At 48.6% G+C, this 19,714-nt stretch overlaps 1 protein-coding gene across 3 annotated transcripts in view; it reads right to left on the bottom strand.

Moving 5' to 3' along the window:
* Positions 1–19,714, bottom strand: part of PLCL2 (phospholipase C like 2) — a 173,097-nt gene that overhangs the window by 17,164 nt on the left and 136,219 nt on the right. Inside the window, exons 4-5 of one of the 3 annotated variants that reach the window (XM_064490928.1) lie at positions 18,430–18,471; positions 17,737–17,812 (exon numbers count right to left, since the gene is read on the bottom strand). The exons of 1 other annotated variant lie outside the window; for it this stretch is intronic. In XM_064490928.1, the coding sequence (XP_064346998.1) occupies positions 17,737–17,812; positions 18,430–18,471 (118 nt within the window). The remainder of the gene's footprint in view (positions 1–17,736; positions 17,813–18,429; positions 18,472–19,714) is intronic. One more of the 3 variants, XM_064490933.1, reaches the window with a different exon arrangement.

Raw genomic sequence — 19,714 nt, 5'->3', positions numbered from 1 at the left:
GACCCCTCGTTACATCATTGCTTGGTTTGCTACGTAACACATCTGTTTCTTTACAAAGATTTTTATATTATTAACTTCTAGACTCATCTTTGCAAATGTTCTGCCAACCCACTGATATGCAGTTTGTTGATTTTATTTTTTCAGCAAATAAAAGGATTCTCACCTTGACCTGTTGTCAAGCTTGTACCTCTCACTGCTCCCCCATGAGCACAAAGCCCAGGCCAAACACTTTGGGGAACACATTCAGGGGAGACAAACGGGAACTCGCCAGGGACTTGACAACCTGGGGAGAGGCTAGAGGATTTCCCAGGGAAATGAGAAGGAAAAGGGTTGGACTATCGGTTTGTCTGAGCTCAATGGCCCAGGGTTTTCCAACTATCATGCATTATTTTTTTTTAATAGTTTATTTATTTTGTTTGTAGAGGTTTTTTTTTGTTTGTTTTTTTGTTTTTTTGCAGGGGTGGGTAATTGGGTTTATTTATTTAGTTAATTTTATGGAGGCGCTGGGGATGGAACCCAGGACCTCGGGCATGCTAAGCATGTGCTCTTAACCACTGAGCTACACCCTCCCCTTCATGCATCTTTTCTATATAAGAGTCTCGGCCCCTAACACGAGCTCTTGAGATGGTTGTGTGGATCCAGCAGTCACGCTGTGAGGTACCCGTTGCAGGAGCTGTCGGATGGGCACTGACCCAGTCCTAAGGGAGCGCAGCGGGGGGAGAACGAGGTTGTGCCACGGCCCTGGCTCAGTCCACGTGTAATGAGCAAGTGTGATGATATATCTAAGATGCGAATGGCACTGTTCCCTTGGTACTGAACTAACTACCAGGAAATCTGCTCTAACGTGTCACAGAGAGGCTTCGCATCTGCAGTGACTACAGAGAACCTGTCTGGGCTACAGGCTAGCTAACTTTCTCTCTAGTTCCCAAACGCCTTTCAGCAAAGACACATGAGCCCAGGGAAAAAGTCCTTATCTTACTAAGAAATGTAAAAGCAGCATCTCTTTTCCTCCTGTAGGTCAAACCATTCTGCCCAAAGAGCAGAGAAATTTTAAAGTCACTGGTGAAAATCAGGTGAGGAGAAACTTTCAGACTAAGCTGCCACCTTCCCCTGCCCCCGACAAAGAAGCTAAGTTGCTTTTGTCTTTAAATTCCTCGCTCTTTCATTAGTGTGAGGTGGTGGGGTTCGGAGCCAGAGGACAGTGAAGAGGTTTGGAGTCCCCATGGTGGGGGTGAGGAGGGGCGTTGACCCGTGGGAGGATGAGCTTGGGGTGGACCAGGAGCTGGGGTGAATCCCTGGCTGCAATCAGTCAAAACATCTGAAACTAACACGACACTGTACATCAACTATATTTCAATAAAAATAAATTTTAAAAAAAGTAACGGAGGCAGGGAGGTCAGTTAGGAGGCTGTCACGGCAATCTGCGAATTTTAAAAGCACAGGGCCTCAACCGTAAGAGTGATGTTGGGGAATGGGTAATGTGGCTTCGGGGGAGTTTTAGAGGACCGGGAACAGGCTTCGCAGAAAAGTCACATGGAGCCTGGAGCGTGGATCTCAAAGCGGAGTGGACAACAGAATAGTGGAGGTGCGGGTTGAAAATGCAGGTCTTCTGCCTTTCCCTCCACCACCCCCAACACAGGGGACTCTGAGTCAGAAGGTCTAGCAAGCACCCAGAAGCTTCCCACGCAAGAGGGCTAGGATCACTCCGAGGAAAACCAGACTAGGGAGACAGGGAGATGGGACTGAGGGACGGAAAGTCATGCTCAAGACGGGAGTGGCTCCAGCAGATGTCAGAGGGCCATGAGTCCAGGGGCATCTCCCGAAGTCTCAGAATTGTGACACTGTCAACTCCATTCTAATCGAAGGAAGGAAGGAAGGAAAAGAGAAAGAGGGAAGGAGGGGGGAGACAGACAGACAGACAGACAGACACGGGCAAGACAGTCAAGATCCCACTTTTTTTTCAGTGACTGAAGCTCACATACAAATACTTGTTTCCAAGTTAGTTTACCTTGAACAAGGGCTTTTCCTAATGTTTTCTAGTTTCACATTTTTTTTTTTAAAAGGACTCCCAACACGAAACAATCAGGAACATATGAAGAGGTAAAAGTGGGTTTCTCACAATAGTTCTCTATTTCTGCAGTTAGTAGTCAATATTCATCATACAGAGATACAAACAGGTCTCATCGTTTTGGATAACGAAAGTAATTTTTTGATGCTTGAAGTAGTCAGGCAAATTGGTCAGCCAATAACATTGATTGCTCACACCCCGCGTACAGGTGATTTGACTGTCTGCTGTGTTACTGAAACGTGCTAGATACTGTTAAGAGCTACAGCCGTCTAGAAGGATGGGAGTGAGCTAGGGAACTAGGGTTTGTATCAGCAGCTCACGGACAGCCCGTTCACGAAGAAGTCTTTATAACTTTGCTCTGGAACACAGCGGCTGAGTTCAGACGCATTAGGAGAGCACACAGATCAGCAGCTTAAAATGATGATATGAGGATGTGCAATTCCTGCTCTTTTAAATCAGTGAGGAAATACTGTGGGTGCAGTATCGAATCAGGACTTTGGTACAAGGAAACACACTGTGTAAGGGAGATTTAGTAGGCATGTAAGGACTATATATAATAATGTAAAATTTTACAGAATAAATTACCCCAAACAGGTAATTTACAAAGTATTTCTTAAAGTATTTTAAAATTTAAATTATTAAATTATTATCTAAATTAAATTTAATGATTATTTTTTAATTATTTAAAAATGAACTAAAAAATGATCAATCAGAAAAGTTTGAATTTCTGAAAACTCTGAGGACATCCCTTCTGTTTCCACCTTCGTGCCTGGATAGGAAACGAGAAGAAATGCCCTGGCAGGGCTGAAGCCCCTGTACCTGTTACAAAGCTGGAAGCAATTATGTTGCAAGGTTACGTAACAGGGAAGAAAGGGCGTTCTTAGTTAGCATTTCCTGCCTGAGGTCCTCAGTGGAGTCGCAAGAGTACTGAACCCTGACTAAAGAAAGGAGCTGAGTCAGCGCCTGTCCTTGCCGACAGGGCTCCGCGGCCTCTCCATCAGAGACAAGACGGGCCCCTCGGGTCAGCTTGCGGGGTTAGTGCCACCCCTGCCTTCCTCCCAACTACTGTGAACTCCACTGACTTGCAGTCCCCACCCTGTGTTTACACAAAGCAAACATCTGACGTTTGTGCAGGTCCCTCGTTGACCAGTCATCACTGTGTCCTTTATCCCCTGCCTCAACTGCTGATAGTTTAGGGTGACAGTCCCTGCCCTCTGGGAAGGGGACTGTCCGTTGACACAGGTACAGCAGCCCTTGCAGGCAGGCTTTTAAGAAGGCTGTTAAGTGGGGCCTTTACGGTCTTAAAAGGATAAGAAGGTGCGGGAAGACACCCTGAACCAGCTTCTCCTGTGCTGGAAAAGACCAGCCGCTGTGCCCCCGTCCGTCAGGGGCCAGCACTGAGGGCTGCTCCACGCAGGGCCTGTCGGCACGGGGGACACACAGACCGCGCCAGCTTTCTGTGCAGCCCCTGCTCCTTCCTCTGGGGTGTCAGGGGCTGGAACGGGGGCTTCCCATCAAGCACGTCTCACTGATGCCCTATACGTAAGAAAAGCCTCCATCCTTCTGCAAATATTTAGTATTTTATTAAAAATGTCTCTTGTGATGACTATCTGCAAAAATCAATGTTTAGAAGTTTCTAAATTACAGATCTGAGCTGAAAGACATCTATTCTTAAGGAGCATGGCCTGGTGGGCCCCCGGGGAGACCCCCGGGGCAGGAGAGCAGAGCGAGGCGGGCTCTGGACTCAGGAACAGCAATTCCCACTGGAAACACAGCTTTCAGGTTCCCAAACAGAAACCAGCCCAGTGAGGATGAGGGAATTAGAAATGGGGCTGTTTGTTCTTTTAGGAACAAGTTCTATTTCCTGTATGTTTCCAGTAACTTCCCAAGACTACTCCAACCCAGTTTCATCATAAACGTGTGTATTTTAGACCCGGGCAGTAGTTCACACTGGCTTGAAGTTAGCTGTTTAAGAAAGAGCTGTACTTTGCTATTAGTCAGCGTCCCACCTACCAGTCTGACTGCAGCTAAAGGGCATCAGGAGAGCCTCAGGTGAAGTGCGGCCTCGCCCTGTTTTCTTTAAAGGCAAAATGTCACATTTGGAGGCAACTCTTAATGAGGCAGGGAAAGCAAGCAGGATTCCTTGATTCTACACGGATGCTGCCACCCAAGTGAGATAAGAGGTAACAGTTCATCCTGGCCAAAGAAATGGAAAGCTTTGTTAAGTTTTAGTAAACTTCATTTGAAAGCCAATTCCAACTGGGTTAAGTAGGCTTTCGGAAAGCATGACATGTTACACGATTTCAATCTGCTACATCATTTAACAGCCAAAATATACACTGCGGGCAAAAGCATTGAAGTCTGCAGGCATGAGCATATTACACAAATCCAATGAAGAGCTTGAACGTGGACTAAAACTTGGAGGAAACATCCAGAGAGCCGAGAATGACCACGGCTCACGCCCAGTCCTGGCGGGGCCCGCTGTGACTGCCTTTTTGCCAAAAGTACTGTCTTTTGAGTCTTGGCTGCTCTGTGCCAAACACCCTATGGTTAGGCTGTCCGACTCCGTGACCCCAAGTGTGTGTTCCTAGAAGAAAGCTCTGGGTTCTTTTTCTTCTGGAATGTGATCCGAGAAGGAGAGCTGCTCAAATCCCTTTGTGGTCATGAACTTGAGAACCGAGGAAATAAACAGCAGGTAATCAAACAGCGGAGAAAGGACAAATGCTGTCCAGACTTGATTTCCACGAGGGTCTAGTTCAGTTCTGCTCCAAGGAGAATGGAAGACATAGGCCACGAGAACAAAAAACAAGGCCCAGCCAGGGGTCCACGGTGGACCCTTACAGCCATAATGTTAAATTGTAAAAATCGGTATAACCCAGCAAAAGTATATTATTTGATTTTTATGTAAAGAACTATATTTTGGAAATGTACTGCTTCTTTCCATGTCATCTCTCAAAAATTCAAACAGCTCAGGGTTTTTTTTTTATAAAGGGAGGTGGTTTCACATAATTTCCCAATTATTGTTTCCGAACAGTTTACAACTTAAATACATATATTTTTTTATGTACGAAGCGGATTTTATTTTCAGCATCATTTTTTAACAATATAACACTTTTTATTGGCTTATAATCATTTTACAGTGTACAACTTAATATTTTAAAAATTGAAGGGCTTAAAGCTTCAGGACAAAAAAAAAAAAAGAAAGGTAATGCTGATAGATGATTATGTTTTTGAAACCTTAATAAAGAAGTGTAAATTTTCCAAGCTGGTATGTAATTGCGCTAGCTGAGAACGTGATTACAGCTGCACAGAGTGGAAGGCAGTGAAATCTCCACTCTCATCAAGCTTGCTGCCGCTCGTCACAGATAAACTTAGACGCAAACCGAAGAGCCGTAAAAATAAAACAAAAATTTTAAACTTTATGATACATACACTACTAAGATACGAAAAGAGGCTTCGCTCTGAAGGGGAGGGTGGTTCACGGGAGCCTTTCCTCTCTCGTTGAAACAAATGCCACTAATTCATGCTAACCAGAAACCAGGTGCCCTTTCCAACATTCTGGATGGGGTTTTCTACACCAGTCTCAATGATCTGAATCTAAAATACACCACGCAGCACGTGGCTAACCATTTTTAGAAGCAAATATAATTTTAAAAAATACTCATCAGAGATACACACTGATCTTCAACTTACAAACGTAAAGACTAGTTTTTCAACTGAGAACTCGCTGTGCTCTCCTATAAAGCTCCTGCGTCACAAACGTATCGAGGGCAGAAATATTTGCGTGTGTGCTGCAGATAAAAACCCCAAATCAAAGGGGCAAATATTTCAAAGGGTGTCCAAAGGAAGATATATTTATAATTTTAATTTATTTCAAATTTCCCAAATTAGGGACTGTGAGATACTTCCTGGAAGATGGAATTCCGTGTACATATATATAGACAAGTCTATCTGGGACCTCGTTCAAGAGGCCAACTTATCAACTATTAAAATCCCTCACAGCTCAACCACCAAGTATGCTGAGAACAAAATATGGGAATCTGATCTTTTTTTCCAAATAACTACATACAGTACTTGTTTAAATGTAAGGCTTTGTAAGCGATAATGCTCTGTCCCCCAGAACCCCAGGGGTCTGAGGTTTGGGTGGGCCTCCCACATGTGGGCGTGGGCACCCTCGTCTCCATGGAGACACAGAAATGCCCCGTTACTTTTCACACAGCTCCAGTGGGTGGTCTCCTTTGTTTCTGTGGGGTTTTTTTTTTTTTTTTTTTTTGGCCTTCTTCCCAAATAATCTTGGCATTAACAGAGCTGAATTATTTTAAGATGGATTTTTAACTGTTAAGTCCTATTTCCCATGAGATGGAATCGATAAACCAGGTCCCTTAAATATATCCATGAAACCCAGATGGATGACAGGGTCCCAGAGAGGCTGGTCCCCAGCGGTACGCACCGTCAAGGGACTACGTGAAGGCGATGTCCCTCCCCACCAGCACCTCCCCCTGAGGAAATGTAGGTGAGGTGGTTGCATCATTCCGAGTCCTTTTGTGGGATCTAGTTACCAGGCCACCATTCGAAACACAGGGCCACGTGACTCGCTTGGGGCGGGGTCACACAAGGAATGAACAGCAGACCCTCCGCATTTCATCTCGCTGAGAAATCAAAGGGCCATCTTCACCCCAAGGACCCTCCAAGATCAGCCTCTCACGCCAAGGACACTTGTGTCTGGACGGCCACCCCTAAGTCAGTTCTGTCCCCTCTGCCAGACTGTCTGGATCGCCGGACACACGCGGCCCTGGTGACCTCACCCTGTGCACCTCTCCCTTTATACTTACACCTCTGCTTATTTTAAATTTTGAACATATAACATAGCAACACGGCTCAGTGACTTAGAAAGTGCACACTGGTGTACGGAGAACGACCTTCGCCTCCCCGTCTCCCAGCCTCCTCGCCTCCCTCCCTGCGGACCAGAGCCGCTCTTCCCTGTTGGGTACCCTTCCTGCACACAGGGCTCTATTCTCCCACCTCGCCTTTTAAAACAAATATTAGCAAACAGCACACGCTGTTTGCCTTGCCTTTTAAAACTATGTGTGTGTGTATATACATGCTTATTTACCTTATGTAGGCTGTGTGTGTGTGTGTGCGCAGGTGAATATATACATATATATATATATTTCTTTATTTTTTAAGTGGCAACATAATATTCCATCATATGCATCAATCATAAAGTATTTAACAAGGACCCTCCTACTGAACATTTAGGTGGTTCTTTGAGTTAAAAAGAAAACTCTGCACATATGTACTTCCCCAAATATGTGTTCGTATGTGTAGAATAAACTGAAAAAAAAATGGAAGTGTTGGTTCAAAGTATATAACTTGCAGTTCTGAAATTTGCTGCCATGTGACCTGCCCTGGGTGTGGGCCTAACAATGGGACAGTTACCAGTTTCCCCTGTACTCTCACCAACCTGTCACGACCTGTGTGGGATAGAACTTTGGGGTCCTCGATACAAACATCTGGATCTGATGCATGAAGAAGGCATCTCCTGGAAACACCTCATTCAGGGGACCTCCGGAAGGTCCCCGTGTTCTCCGACCTGCTGGCTGCCCCTGAACCTCCTGTGCCTCCATCTCCCCAACATCTAAACGTTGGGGGAACCAGGGCTCCATCTTCTCTGTCCAAAGTCACTTCCCAGATGGTCTCGGTCTCCCAGCTTGAGAGACCAGCTTGGTGCTCACGGCTTCCAAATTCCTCCAGCCCAGATCTCTCCTCGAACTTCTGACTGGGAAGTCAACTAGGCACATCAACCTTAACACATCCGAATCCAAACCTCGGCTCTGCCCTCTTGAGCCCTCTCCCCAGCAGTCCTCCTCCTCTCAGTATACAGAATCTTACCGTCCTGCCCTCTTTCTTTCCTCCCACCCCAAGTCCAATCCATGAATAAATCCTGTTAGCCTGACCTTCCGCCTTGCCACACGCCATCCGCCGGGGATGAAGCCACCGTCTCCGACTGGGCTGGATTATTGCAAAAGCCTACTGAAGGTCTCCCGGCATCGGCTTTTGCCACCACCCCCGTCCCTGGCTGGGTGACACAGCCTCCTCCGCTCAGACCCTCAGTAGTGCTCCCGTCTCTCAGGACAGAGGTAGCATCCTCACAGCACACAGCAGCCCGCGCCACGCGAACTGCCTGCCCCCCCCGCCCCCCCCAGCAAGCCCCCCTCGCCGCCCCCCGCCCTGGCACCGCGGCCACGCTGGACAGCCCCCCCGCGCACTCCCTGTCCCCCACTCTCTGCCCCACAGTCTCCAGAACACTCAGCACTGTCAGACACCATTAGTGTTGTATGTACTTGCTTTTTCGCTTACTTTCTGGCTCCCACCACTCGACGTCAGCTTTGAGATGCCAGGGATTAGACTCCGTGCTCAGAACTGCCCCTTCGCCTGGAGCAGGTCTGCATGGTTCATGGATGAGGCCGAACGTCTCTTCCTTTTATCTGAGAGTCTCCTGAATCCCCCTTACTGTGGATGGGCTCCTATTCTTTGCAAAACACACAAACACCGGGGGTGGCTGGCCTCGTCCTGAATGATGTTCGGAGCTCCTCCTGCAGGAGGGATGTGAGCCCTTTCTGATACATACTTGCTAACATTTTTTCTCGGTTGCTGGTTTTTGCTGCAACTTGGCTTCTGATCCCCTTTACCACACAGAATTCTGTTCCCGCAGTCCAGCATGTCGGGGTGTTTTGTCTGTCTGTTTGAACGTTCTGTTCAAGCTCTGGGTTTGTGTTGTTTTCCCTCCTGTCTCCCCAGCCTCCTCTGTGGTTCCAGCCGGTGTCACGGCGGCTGCTGGCCTGGGCCCGGCTGCTCTGCGTGCACTCCTCCCCCGGCCTGGGATTCCCATCCCCACCTGCCCGGCTCCAGACCAACCACCTCCCTGACTCCGCTGCACTTCTGAACCCTGGTTCCATGCGGACCTGCGATGAGTCAGTCCTGGGATGTGCTGTCAGGGCTGCACAGCCACGCCCTCTATCCGGGGGACCAAGGACCCTGTGGGGGAGGATTTCCTCCTGTGCTTCTCCTGCTCTCTCTCACCCTGGAGCCCCCACAGCAGGGAAGAGAAGCCCCCAGCCTCTGTCAGACTGATAAGCGCCTCTACACTCAATTCAATTCAACAACTGTTTCCGGAGCGCCAGCTCTGTGCCAGGCACTGTTCCTGGCGCTGGGACACATTTTGGATGAACAAAGCTCCTGGTCCTCGAGAGTTTACATTCCAGTTGGAAGAAGACACACAATAAGCAATGAACATAAGCAAATTACCTGGTAGCCTAGAAGGGAAGGGTTGCTATAGAAAAAAGACAACATAGAGCAGGGCAGGGCTCAGATGTGCCGGGAAGATTTGAAGCTTTAAGGTTGAGTCAAACACCGGGTTCTGAATTACAGACTTATACTCACATCACAGGATTTTCTGTATTTCCTCCCAAACGTTTCTTCATTAAAGATCACAGCCATTCAACACATCCATCTGGACGACACCAATTCTATCTGTAGACCCGACTCCATCCCAAGCTTCACTTCCTTCCACTTGGCCACCTGCTGGGTCACACGTTGTAATCCTAACGACAGTTCACACGCTGCAGTCCTGCTGCCTGAGGTGACGGTGCTGGGGTGGGGCCTCTGGTGGGGGCTGAGATTCTGAGTATAGGGCCCATATGAATGGGGTTAGTGCTCTCACAGAAGAGACCCCAGAGAGCCCCCTGCCCCCCACCCCGCCATGTGAGGACACAGCGAGGAGATGGCAGCTACGACCTCACAGCCACATCAAATCTGCACCTGCCCTTGGACTTCTCGGCCTCTAGAGCGGTGAGGGGTAAGTCTCTGTTGTTTGTAAGCCACCCGGTCTGTGATACGTTGTCCCAGGAGCCCGACTGGACCAAGACCACCACCAACTGTGATCTCGTGCCCACCAGACCTGAGCCAGACCTTCACCGTCACCTCTATCCCAACAGCTCAGGCACCCATACTCCAGGGCCTGGCAAGTAGTCCTGGAGCACGGAGGGCAGCGGGGAGGGGTGGGCAGTCAGGGAGTCCCCGAGCCTGTCCCAAACTATTTCGTGACCCCACCGCCCACAGCAGTTTCCAAAAAGTGTTCAAGACACTGACAGAACTTGGAACAAGGGCTCTATAACCAAATATGTTGGGTTTGGGAATTGCTGAGTTAAGCGGGGGGACGTTTAGCACGTGATGTATGAGCCTCTCCAGACGGGACCAGGTTGTGTTGCAAAGATGTGGTGAGGAAACCCTTTGCTCAAGGGGCATGACCAGTGCTCCTCAGACCAGGCTTTGGGCAATGCTGGTCTAAGAAATCAACCCCCAACACTTTACCCTTGAACGAAAAGGCTCCCATCACTTAATCCAATCTACACGTCCAACCCTAATTTCTGCCGCTTCCTGAAGCGGACACTTCATGTGCACTTGATGACGCAGCCTCCGACCCTGCGGCCACCGGAGAAGCCCGTCCCTGCACCTGCTCACCAGGTTCCAGCCCTCAAGCCCCCGGTTCCAGCCCCACCCCCTTCCCTGCCAACGAAACCCTCTGGTTGCTCCGTCCCTCAAACTCCACTTACACCTGTTATCTGCACCCCTGGCTTGGCTGCGTTTTATGACTTTCAATGATTTAGAGACCGTCCATCGTTTTGTGCATTTCTAATAAGTACTCAGTGCACCGACCGGTCACCGAGCACGACTGCGTTAACACGTGTAATGATGTGTTTATGACTTGGCACTGACTGGCCTCTCAGGAAAGAATAACAGGTCCAGGAAAGTTGCTTTCCATTCCTTATTCTTAGAAACAGGCTCACCTCTAAATATTGTTAACACACTCTGAGAACGCGTGTGTTCACTTTCCCGACTACAGCTCCTTATTTATATCATATTATGATTTGTAGACCATGGAATTTGAAAGGCGGAAAAGCCTTAAGATCATCCAGGCTGTTTACTTAACTTTAGATCCAAGGATATCTCTCAGGTTTTATATACAGATTTGCCTGAGGAAGATGATTTACTTTAATGTCAACTTTACTTGAACTGTGGTTCTCCTGGGCTGTAATAAACAAGTATAACAGATTAATAACAAAAAATATTTCTATGGGAATGCCAGCGCTGAAGGACGCCTGACCCTTCCCCATGCAGAAAGTCTGTGGAGAGGCTGAGGGTTGCTATTTAAGTGAAATGTGATGCTTTCAGACCCTGTGGGTTTACAGAGGAAGGGGGAGGAAGAGACAAGGCACAAGAAAGCACAGCTTTGGGACCTGCTCACAGGACAGGTAAAACATCCCCTCTACCTACCCTTCACGCCACACCCGGCACTGGGAAGCCTCCCCAGTGAAAGCCATGCGGGGAGGAAGGAACAGCCCCCAAGGAAGACGGCGCGGCGGCCAGTCAGTGTGCAGGCAAGTGCACATTTGCTCTGAGCAGCCGTCCTTGGAGAGGCAGGGGACAGGGCTCAGAGGTGAGCATGAACCCAGGAGGGGGCCTGCTCTGCTCCGCCCTCCAAAGAGAGGTCCTCAAAACCTGACCTGCTCATTCAAATGCAAATTCCCGGCCCCAGCCCCAAAGATTCCACATTGTGGGCGTGATGTAAAGAGACTGCACTTTAAACAGGCATCCCCAGGAGATCCGACCACCCAGTTATGGGGGCCCTTAAAGCAGGGCAGGACGGCGAGTCCTCTCAGTGTGGGGTGTGGCGAGGCGGCGGGCTCCTGGAGACTGGGTACTTGTGCACCAGCTTCCCCCGAGTTGGCCGAGCGGCCACATTTGTGCTTGTTCCCTGCGCCCTCCTGCATCATGCATGACGGCTCCTCTGGGGGGAAGAGGAGAGGGGGAGGGGGCAGGCTGGCCAGCTGCTGCCGCCCCTGCTACTTCTTGCCTTCGCTCGTTGTTGGTTAATTACAGTGCCTGGGGGAGCATCTGGTGATTCTTTAAGAAGAGGAGGAAAGATGGTGAGGGCTCCAAAGGAGTTGAGGGTTCATGTGTCTCACTCTTCACCTTCAAAGCCAGGAGGTAACTTTGCCCCTCGACCCCCATGCTGACAGGCTGCAATTCACACGTGCCAAGGATTGCGAGGGATTGCCTGGGGTGACTGACCTCCTACTATGAGTGACTGTCATCAAACGACTCCAAAACTGCTGGTAGGCAACTGATTGAAGGTCATTGCATCTTAGAGCCCACGAGACCACCTGGGAATCACACTTCAATGCCACTTAGGAGGCGGAAAATGAGGCAGAGAGGAGTCAAGTGACCAACCTAATGCCACACAGCAGGACGTGGTACAGAGGGCACAGGAACACGGTCTCTGGGACCCCAGGGAAGAACCTCTTACTTCTGTAAATTGGAGCTGAGAAGCATCTTGACATGAACGAAAACACATGTTATAGGCGCCCCGGCTTCCTTGTGTGAACATTTTTAAACAGAACACCTGTGAAGTGCTTTCAGGAAGAATCTTCCAGATGATCTTATGTGTGCTGTGCTGGGTAAGAAACAAGGTGAGCAGACCCCATGATGGTGGTGACAGGGGTTAACCTATTTGGAAATCTCGGCTCCTGAGAACACACCGAGATCCAAGGGGCTTGCAAAACAATGATGGTCTCTGAGCAATCAAATCCTGGTAACGGTCACGGTCACGGTCACGGCGGGCTGCCTGCCCGCATCCCGCCTGCTCTCCCCACACGGGCAGGCGGGCGGGCGTCAGGGTCCCCTCGGCTTTGAGGTAAGACAAATCTATCAGGCTCCATCACAGGGGAGAGGCCAAGCACCTGCCTGGCGGATGAGAAGCAGCAAATCCGAAAGACAACAAAAAGGGCAGCATGCAGAGACAGGCGGAAACGCCGTACAAGTGGCAGGATGTGAACGCTCAAGGGAAGGAGACGGGATTATTAACCCTGGGAATAGCTCTGAACAGGCACAGCTGGAAGCCGCCAGAGCGCAGGTTACAGGGCCCCCAAAACTTCAGGCTCCCGGGGGCACAGCCGGGTTATCCACAGCCCATCACAGATGCTTCTCAAAAGGACCCGAGTCATCAAAATCTCAAATCACTCTCGGTAAAGCCAAAGTCCAGAAAAGCAGGGATGCGGAGCGTCCCGTATAGAAGAATTTCCATTAAACGGATTAAAACGAAGGGTGATTAAAGCTTTCGTTATTTTGAAAGCTGCCTTCCATCCCACTTTACTCAGTACACGCAGCCCTGCTGTGCGAGGACCCCACAGAGCTTCTATTCCAGCAGCGGCTGGGGAGGGGACTGGGTTTTCTTTCACTTAGAGCTTGGTGTCCCCTTCTCCTAAGAGACATTCCCAAAGAGCAGGGAACATGTTCTCCTGGTGGGAGAGGGGCCAGCCCCCGACCCCCCGTCCCTCACCACCTCTGCGCGGGGCCCACCCAGAAAGCAAGGGGTGGGGGTGGCGGCGTCCTGGGCAGTAACCACCTGACTCACCAAGTGTCCCCGAGCCTGGTGGGTGTGGCCACATCTCCTCCAGGCTCACCCGCAGTCGCGGACTCCTGCCGCAGCTCCCATCCCTGTCCCTCCATCCCTTCCTTCTTTTTTCTTACATTTAGTAAATTAACTTAAATTTAAATTTAGTGCTGACTGAATTTTTACTAGAAGTATGCATGCACATAAAGAGCCCAACAGTTGTCACCGATCCCCCTTCACCAGAAGCAGTTACTCAACCCTTTTAGCTGAGTTTTTGCTTCCTTTTTTAGCATTTGTGTCTGTATTTCTAAGTAACACACATCTATTGTTTAGTTAGATTTTTGTTTCAAGCATCCCCCATATAAAGGAGGAGAATTTTGCTCACTTTAACCTCCCCACTGTCAGGACATGGGGAGTGTCTTGGCCACCTGGGGTCTAACTGCTCCTGAATCCAGCTTTTGGTCAGTTCTCCTCTTTTATATGCCCACCATTACCCCTACTCCCTGAGGCACCTGGTGCCACCAAGCCCTGAGCTGGGGGCGGTGGTCTCCACCTACCTGCCTGTCACCCCTCCCCCAGCCCTGCCCTCTGCCAGCTTCAGGCCCAGCTTGCTCAAGTCAGCTAAGTTGATTCTCCCTCCATCAGCTGTCTCTCGGTTTTCAAAATGTTGTTGTCCCCATTTTCTTTGTTTTTCTAAGTTTAAAAAAAACCCACCCCTACTGTCATTTTAATGAGGCTCAGAAGGGAGTGGAGATTAAATGCATGTGTTAATTCTTGGACAGGAACTAGGTCATTGATTTCTTGTTTTCCTTTCTAGAAAACAAATGATTTTCCACTTAAATCCACCCAATAAAAACATCCAGTCACTGAAGCAAAGCGGTCGGTCTGGTTTTATGAAACAGACCGGTTTGGGGACTTTTTAAGGAAATCAACATTCAAACATAGGCTGTCATTTTTCGGCCATTGAAAGAGAAGAGAGAGAGAGATGTCAGAAAGTGGACAAGACGTTTCCCCTGCAAGAATCTGGCAAATCTTTTATCAGCTTCTATAAACTAGCTTAAAGGAAACTGTGAACTTTTACGGTGCTTCTCCCCCGGGAGACTCCGGTCCTGCCCCCTACGTGTGTTCCTTACGCATCACCCACTGGGCTGTTTCCTGGAAGAGCAGCACTTGTGAGGTCCAGGGGGACACGTGCTCGTGAGTTAACCCGGACCGCTCCTGCACGGCCCTGCCACCTGTCACTTCTCTGTGCTCCTCACTCCCCACATCCCTCCTGCACGAGTGACACATTTACCGTCCCTGTCTCAGGTACCACCACCCTCTTGCTCTGGCTCCTCCTCCATGCCCGCACCCCCGCCCCTAGAGCTGACCTTCCCCCTCATCCACCTTCTCAAAGGAAAAGATTTTCCCCCCCAGAATCCCTCTAAATGCCCGGCCACCTGTATTATCTCAGAATTGGGGTCCTGCCCCCTCTCTAAGGTCCGGTGTTTCCCGACCGCACTTGAGATGCCCGCCCTCCTCCCTTCCCTTCCTCTATTTGGGTCTCATCTTTTAACGCCTTCCTTTTACTGGCTCTTTCATAATCCTAGAACCATGGTTTTTTCCTTTAGGATTTCCCTTTAATCCTCCAACCTTCTGAGCCGCCTTATTCTTTTCCTGAAAGACTGGGCCATGCAGGCCGCCGCCACTGCCCACGGTCTGCTTGTTCCACTGCCCTGCCCTCTCCAGGCCCCTCTGGGTCCCGGTCCCTGTGGGTCGCTGCCTGCTGGGCCTGCAGGCTCCTGGCCTACCTCACGGGTCCTTACTTTGCAGTGTCCCCCACTATCCCCGCCCTCACTCCCTCTCTCCCCAGTAAGTGGGGAGCATCAGCAGACACACTTCTGGCTCAAAAAAAAAAAAAAAAAATCAGTTACGTAGCTGGGAGTCCAAACCTGTCCAAACTGGGGGCGCTTTTCAACCTGTGCCTGGACGTGGGGGTGTGACTCCCGGTTTTCACTCAATTATTTAAGTGAAGGTTTATGTACTCAGAGGAGAAATTTGTGTTTGAAAGTTTGCAAGACTTCTAAAATAATCCTCTCTTCTAGGCTTTCTTTTGTGGTGACAAGATGAAAGATCCTGTGAGCAGAACAACACTTACTTATCAAAGTCAAATCTCATGCGCATGTTTTTGAGCCCAATACAAATTAGCAACTCTTCGTATGACTAAGAACTCTGCGCCTTACGATAACTGTAAACACACGAAGCAGAGATCAAGGGGGATCTAAAATAAGCACCTGCCACCGAAGGGCAGTGTGGGCAGGCGGCAGTCATTGCGAAACCGAGAGAGAATAGGTGCGTGCTTCTGAAGGTCTTTAAACCCAGAGCAACGCGGACCATTTCTCAGGGGTGGTCCCCCACCTCTCCCAGCAAAATCCTGAACAGACAAGACTCTTCAGCCTTTTCAATACAAGCAAATCTACCCCTTCCTGAAATCAAGCAGGAAAGCAACACAAAAGCGCGTGAGGCTAGGCATGATCAAATTTCCTAAACCAACGAAGCTGGAAAGAACTGATCATAACTCAAGTTATGTTAAATTAATACACAGTTCTGGTTTTCCAAGAAATGTGGTTTCAAATTCTGATAGTCCACAATTCTCATAGCAATCAACACATGCGTTGAATAGAATCTAACACTTAAAGAAGAGGACAGACTGGCAGAGAGGAGGGAAGGGGAGGTCCTACCAGAGGCACAGCCTATGAAAATCCATGCAGAAGCATACAGGGATGGGGAGGGCAGCCCGGGACCAGGCTGGGCGAGCACCCGCATGTCCGTGGCTTTCTCGCTGCTCCCACGACTGTCCTCTGCACACAGCTACTGTCGTCCTCACCTTAGAGCCCTGCTTCTCCCCCTTCCACAAAAAAAACCAGGGGCTCTCCATCACCTCGCAAACCGACTTCAGGCTCCTGAGTAGCACACAGTAGGTACTCAATGCATCTGACTGTGCGTGGTCACTTTCATGTGCCCTGTTTGATTTGAACGTTCCAGAAGGCAAAAACCAGTCTTGCTTAGTTTGCAAAATTTTGGTTTATAACAGCTCTCACAAGCACCTTCTGCAGAGTAGAAGTTCAAAACATTTATATTAAATAAATGAACAGATTCCTTAAGTAATTTTTTTTATATAATATTGGCAAAATGGGTGAGCCCGTTGGCCGAGACCCTTGCACGGGAAGTTAGAGGCTGATAGACTTGCTAAGCTATTCAGTAATCTTGTGCAGGGCAGTGACGTGATAGAAATGGTACTTGGAGTAACTTGCTTCAGTCATGGTTGTAAGTCCAGAAAGGACTGGAAGTAGAAAGAATACTTTGCTAACAATGTTTTGCTAACAAGATGAGAAAACAAGATGAGGGTTTTTATCTATGGATTAGTCACTAATGTGTATATTCTGCAATACACACCAAAGGAGAAAACTGGCCCATGTATCTTTGCTTTTCATCTATTTTAAACGAGTTCATTTCTGAGATGAGAGATGACTCTTTTTTTAAGGTGAGGTAACAGTTATAGTTTCAATTTTAAAGAACAGCAACCAAAACTTAGAAATTTAAGGACAGGTATTCTCATTTATGAATTACAAATATTCTCCACACTGACACTCAAACAAAATCTGAAAACTGAAAGAACTCCATCTCGCCTACTTGTATTACACTGTAGAACACTTGACTTCTTTTTTTATCACAACTAAAATTAATTAAACGGTTGTTCGCGGAAGGAGAATTTTATAATCTCGTGTAACATTTGGATGTTAAATGAATGAACTCATCAGCATTTGAAAATGCCAGTGCATTCAAAATCGAAGGAGGCTGTAACCGGTGGTCACTCTCCTTTCTAAGAATATGCAGTTTTTTTCTCCACCCAGGCCCCACCTCTCCTACCAGGTGCTAGAAAGTCGTCACAGGTCACACGGAGGAAGAAGTCCAGGCAGAGGGTTTCAGTCGAGGCTGCACGTTAGAAACGCTGGGAACTCTTAACAGCTATGAATTCTTAAGCCACGGCCCGGACCACGTCAATATATTTTAAAGAATCCCCTCCAACTGGTGGGGGGGGGGGGTGTCCTGCGATCCAGGCCTGAGACATGTCATAGCTGATGTTCTTGACAGAGAACCAAAAAGATGAAACAGTTCAGGGGGCCATGATATGACGCTGCTAAGTAAAGAAAAGCAACGAGCTGTCACTTACCCGCCTTCTGACAGTGTACGATCTTCTCATACACAGCGTCCGCATTTTCGATCAATGCCTTGAGGGACTGGATCATCTGCAAAGGAAACATCCAGACACGAGGTCACGCCCGACAGCAGGACCCGGGGGTCTGTGCTCGTGCCCGAGGCTCCTCCCTGAACACGGCGGACGGATGAGGCAACCCGGCCCCTCGCCTGACACCCCACTACTCAAGTTCAAACGCCAACGGTGAAGTCACGCCTCCCCACACAACGGCTTAAATGGGGCTGTGAGGAGTGAGTCCCAGGTGTAGTGGGGCTTGTACAACACCAGATCGGAACCCGGCCGCTACTGAGCGGAGTTCGTTTCCACGGGACAAGCTGCCCATAAGTACGTGCACACCTCGGATCTAGCCATCGTCTTAACAGAACCTCCCACTTCACCGAGTGTTAAGCACCTACACGCCTCACTCGCTGCAGCCACGATGCCTTCGCCCGAACATTAGTCTAAAACCTCCCATGAGGATCAGAGAACTGCGTTTATTTGACGCATCACAAATGATCTCACTCAGACTAGGGTTTTTAATGTTCCTGTCAGTGATTTTAAAATAGTCAGTTTTGAGTTCTTGTTCCAAGTTGCAATGTGCTTGTTTTAAGGGCCAAACCTTGAATAAGGAAAAGGATCGGGGCACGGCTGACCAATTATTTTACTCACTAAAATGCTGGGAAAAGATCTGTCTGAAGAAATCTTTTGGCTCTGAAATGACAAGGAAAATGGGACAAACAGACTCAGTCTCGTGGCTCAAATAGGTACAACCAGGACGCCGGCCATAAGTGCAGACTGTAGCTTTTTGTATTTAAATGTTCAAACCCTTAACACTGTATTATTACTCATCTATCTTCCATGACCATCCTGTTTTCAATAACAAATACCGATCCTTCATTCTCCATCCCTTTAAATTCTGCCTTCTTTTGCTTTATAGTGTTAACTGCCATAGTAATGATTCTATAGAAATTAAATATAGTTAGGGTGGGTTATTTATATAACTCAAAGAACACCATATTTTATTAGTTATTCTTATTTAAACTAAAGTACAATCCACACGCCTCCTAAGCACACCAGAGCCTTAGAGTGAGTCACACGGCATTTATCCACTTCCACTGTTCTAAGAAAATTATAGTAAACACTGTGAGGTTTGAAGCCCAGAGCCAGTGTTCACTTCTGCCTTTATTCATTATTCACAGAAGACCCTACAGGCAGCCCCTGATAGGAACGGGGGACACAGTGACCCACAGGACTATAGCCCTGTCTTCAAGAAGTCCACAGCCCAGTGTCAGGGCTCACACCCCGGGATTCTGCATATTCATTCTTCAAACTGAGTCATCCCTATAAAATTAAAATATTCTACTTCACAGCTTGACATACTGAACAGGCAGCGATAAAAATGAATACTTAACAACTCAGTAACGCCGATATAAAGTCATTTGTCCCATCATGCGATCTGCATACTGAAAAGGTTCATGCTGTCATCAGTAACCTTTTCCAGCTTTGATGTCAAGCCAAATAGGAGACAGGAAGAAACAAGGACTTCTTCCAGCAAGGATGGTGCCTGTCACAGCTCAGTATCACGGAACTGCTCAACCGTGCCTCCATCATTCAAACGGGGAAAGAAAGAGCAAGGAGATGAACCTGGTCACGAAGCCACCAGGCAGGACAGCAGCAACAGCAGAAGGGGTATGAGAGGACGACATTGAGCACCGGCTCACGCAGACAACCTGCGAGGGACAGTGTCCAGACGGACTCACGCTGCAGGTGGTGCAGGGGCGGAATGAGAGCCGATTTACACGGCTTCCTTAACTCCGTCCTCTAAGATGAGATATTAAACGTCATGGAGCCACAATCTCCCACTTGCAAACTGAGTTTCATACAAGACCCTTCCCTCCTAGTGCTGGGGGCTTAGAGGAGAGGGTGCAGGTGGCTGGAACTTGCCGGAGATGTC

Source organism: Camelus dromedarius, chromosome 2 (genome assembly GCF_036321535.1).
Source record: "Camelus dromedarius isolate mCamDro1 chromosome 2, mCamDro1.pat, whole genome shotgun sequence".
Lineage (NCBI taxonomy): Eukaryota > Metazoa > Chordata > Mammalia > Artiodactyla > Camelidae > Camelus > Camelus dromedarius.
The sequence above is the reverse complement of the archived record's forward strand: the minus strand, read 5'-3'. Positions and strand labels throughout refer to the sequence as shown.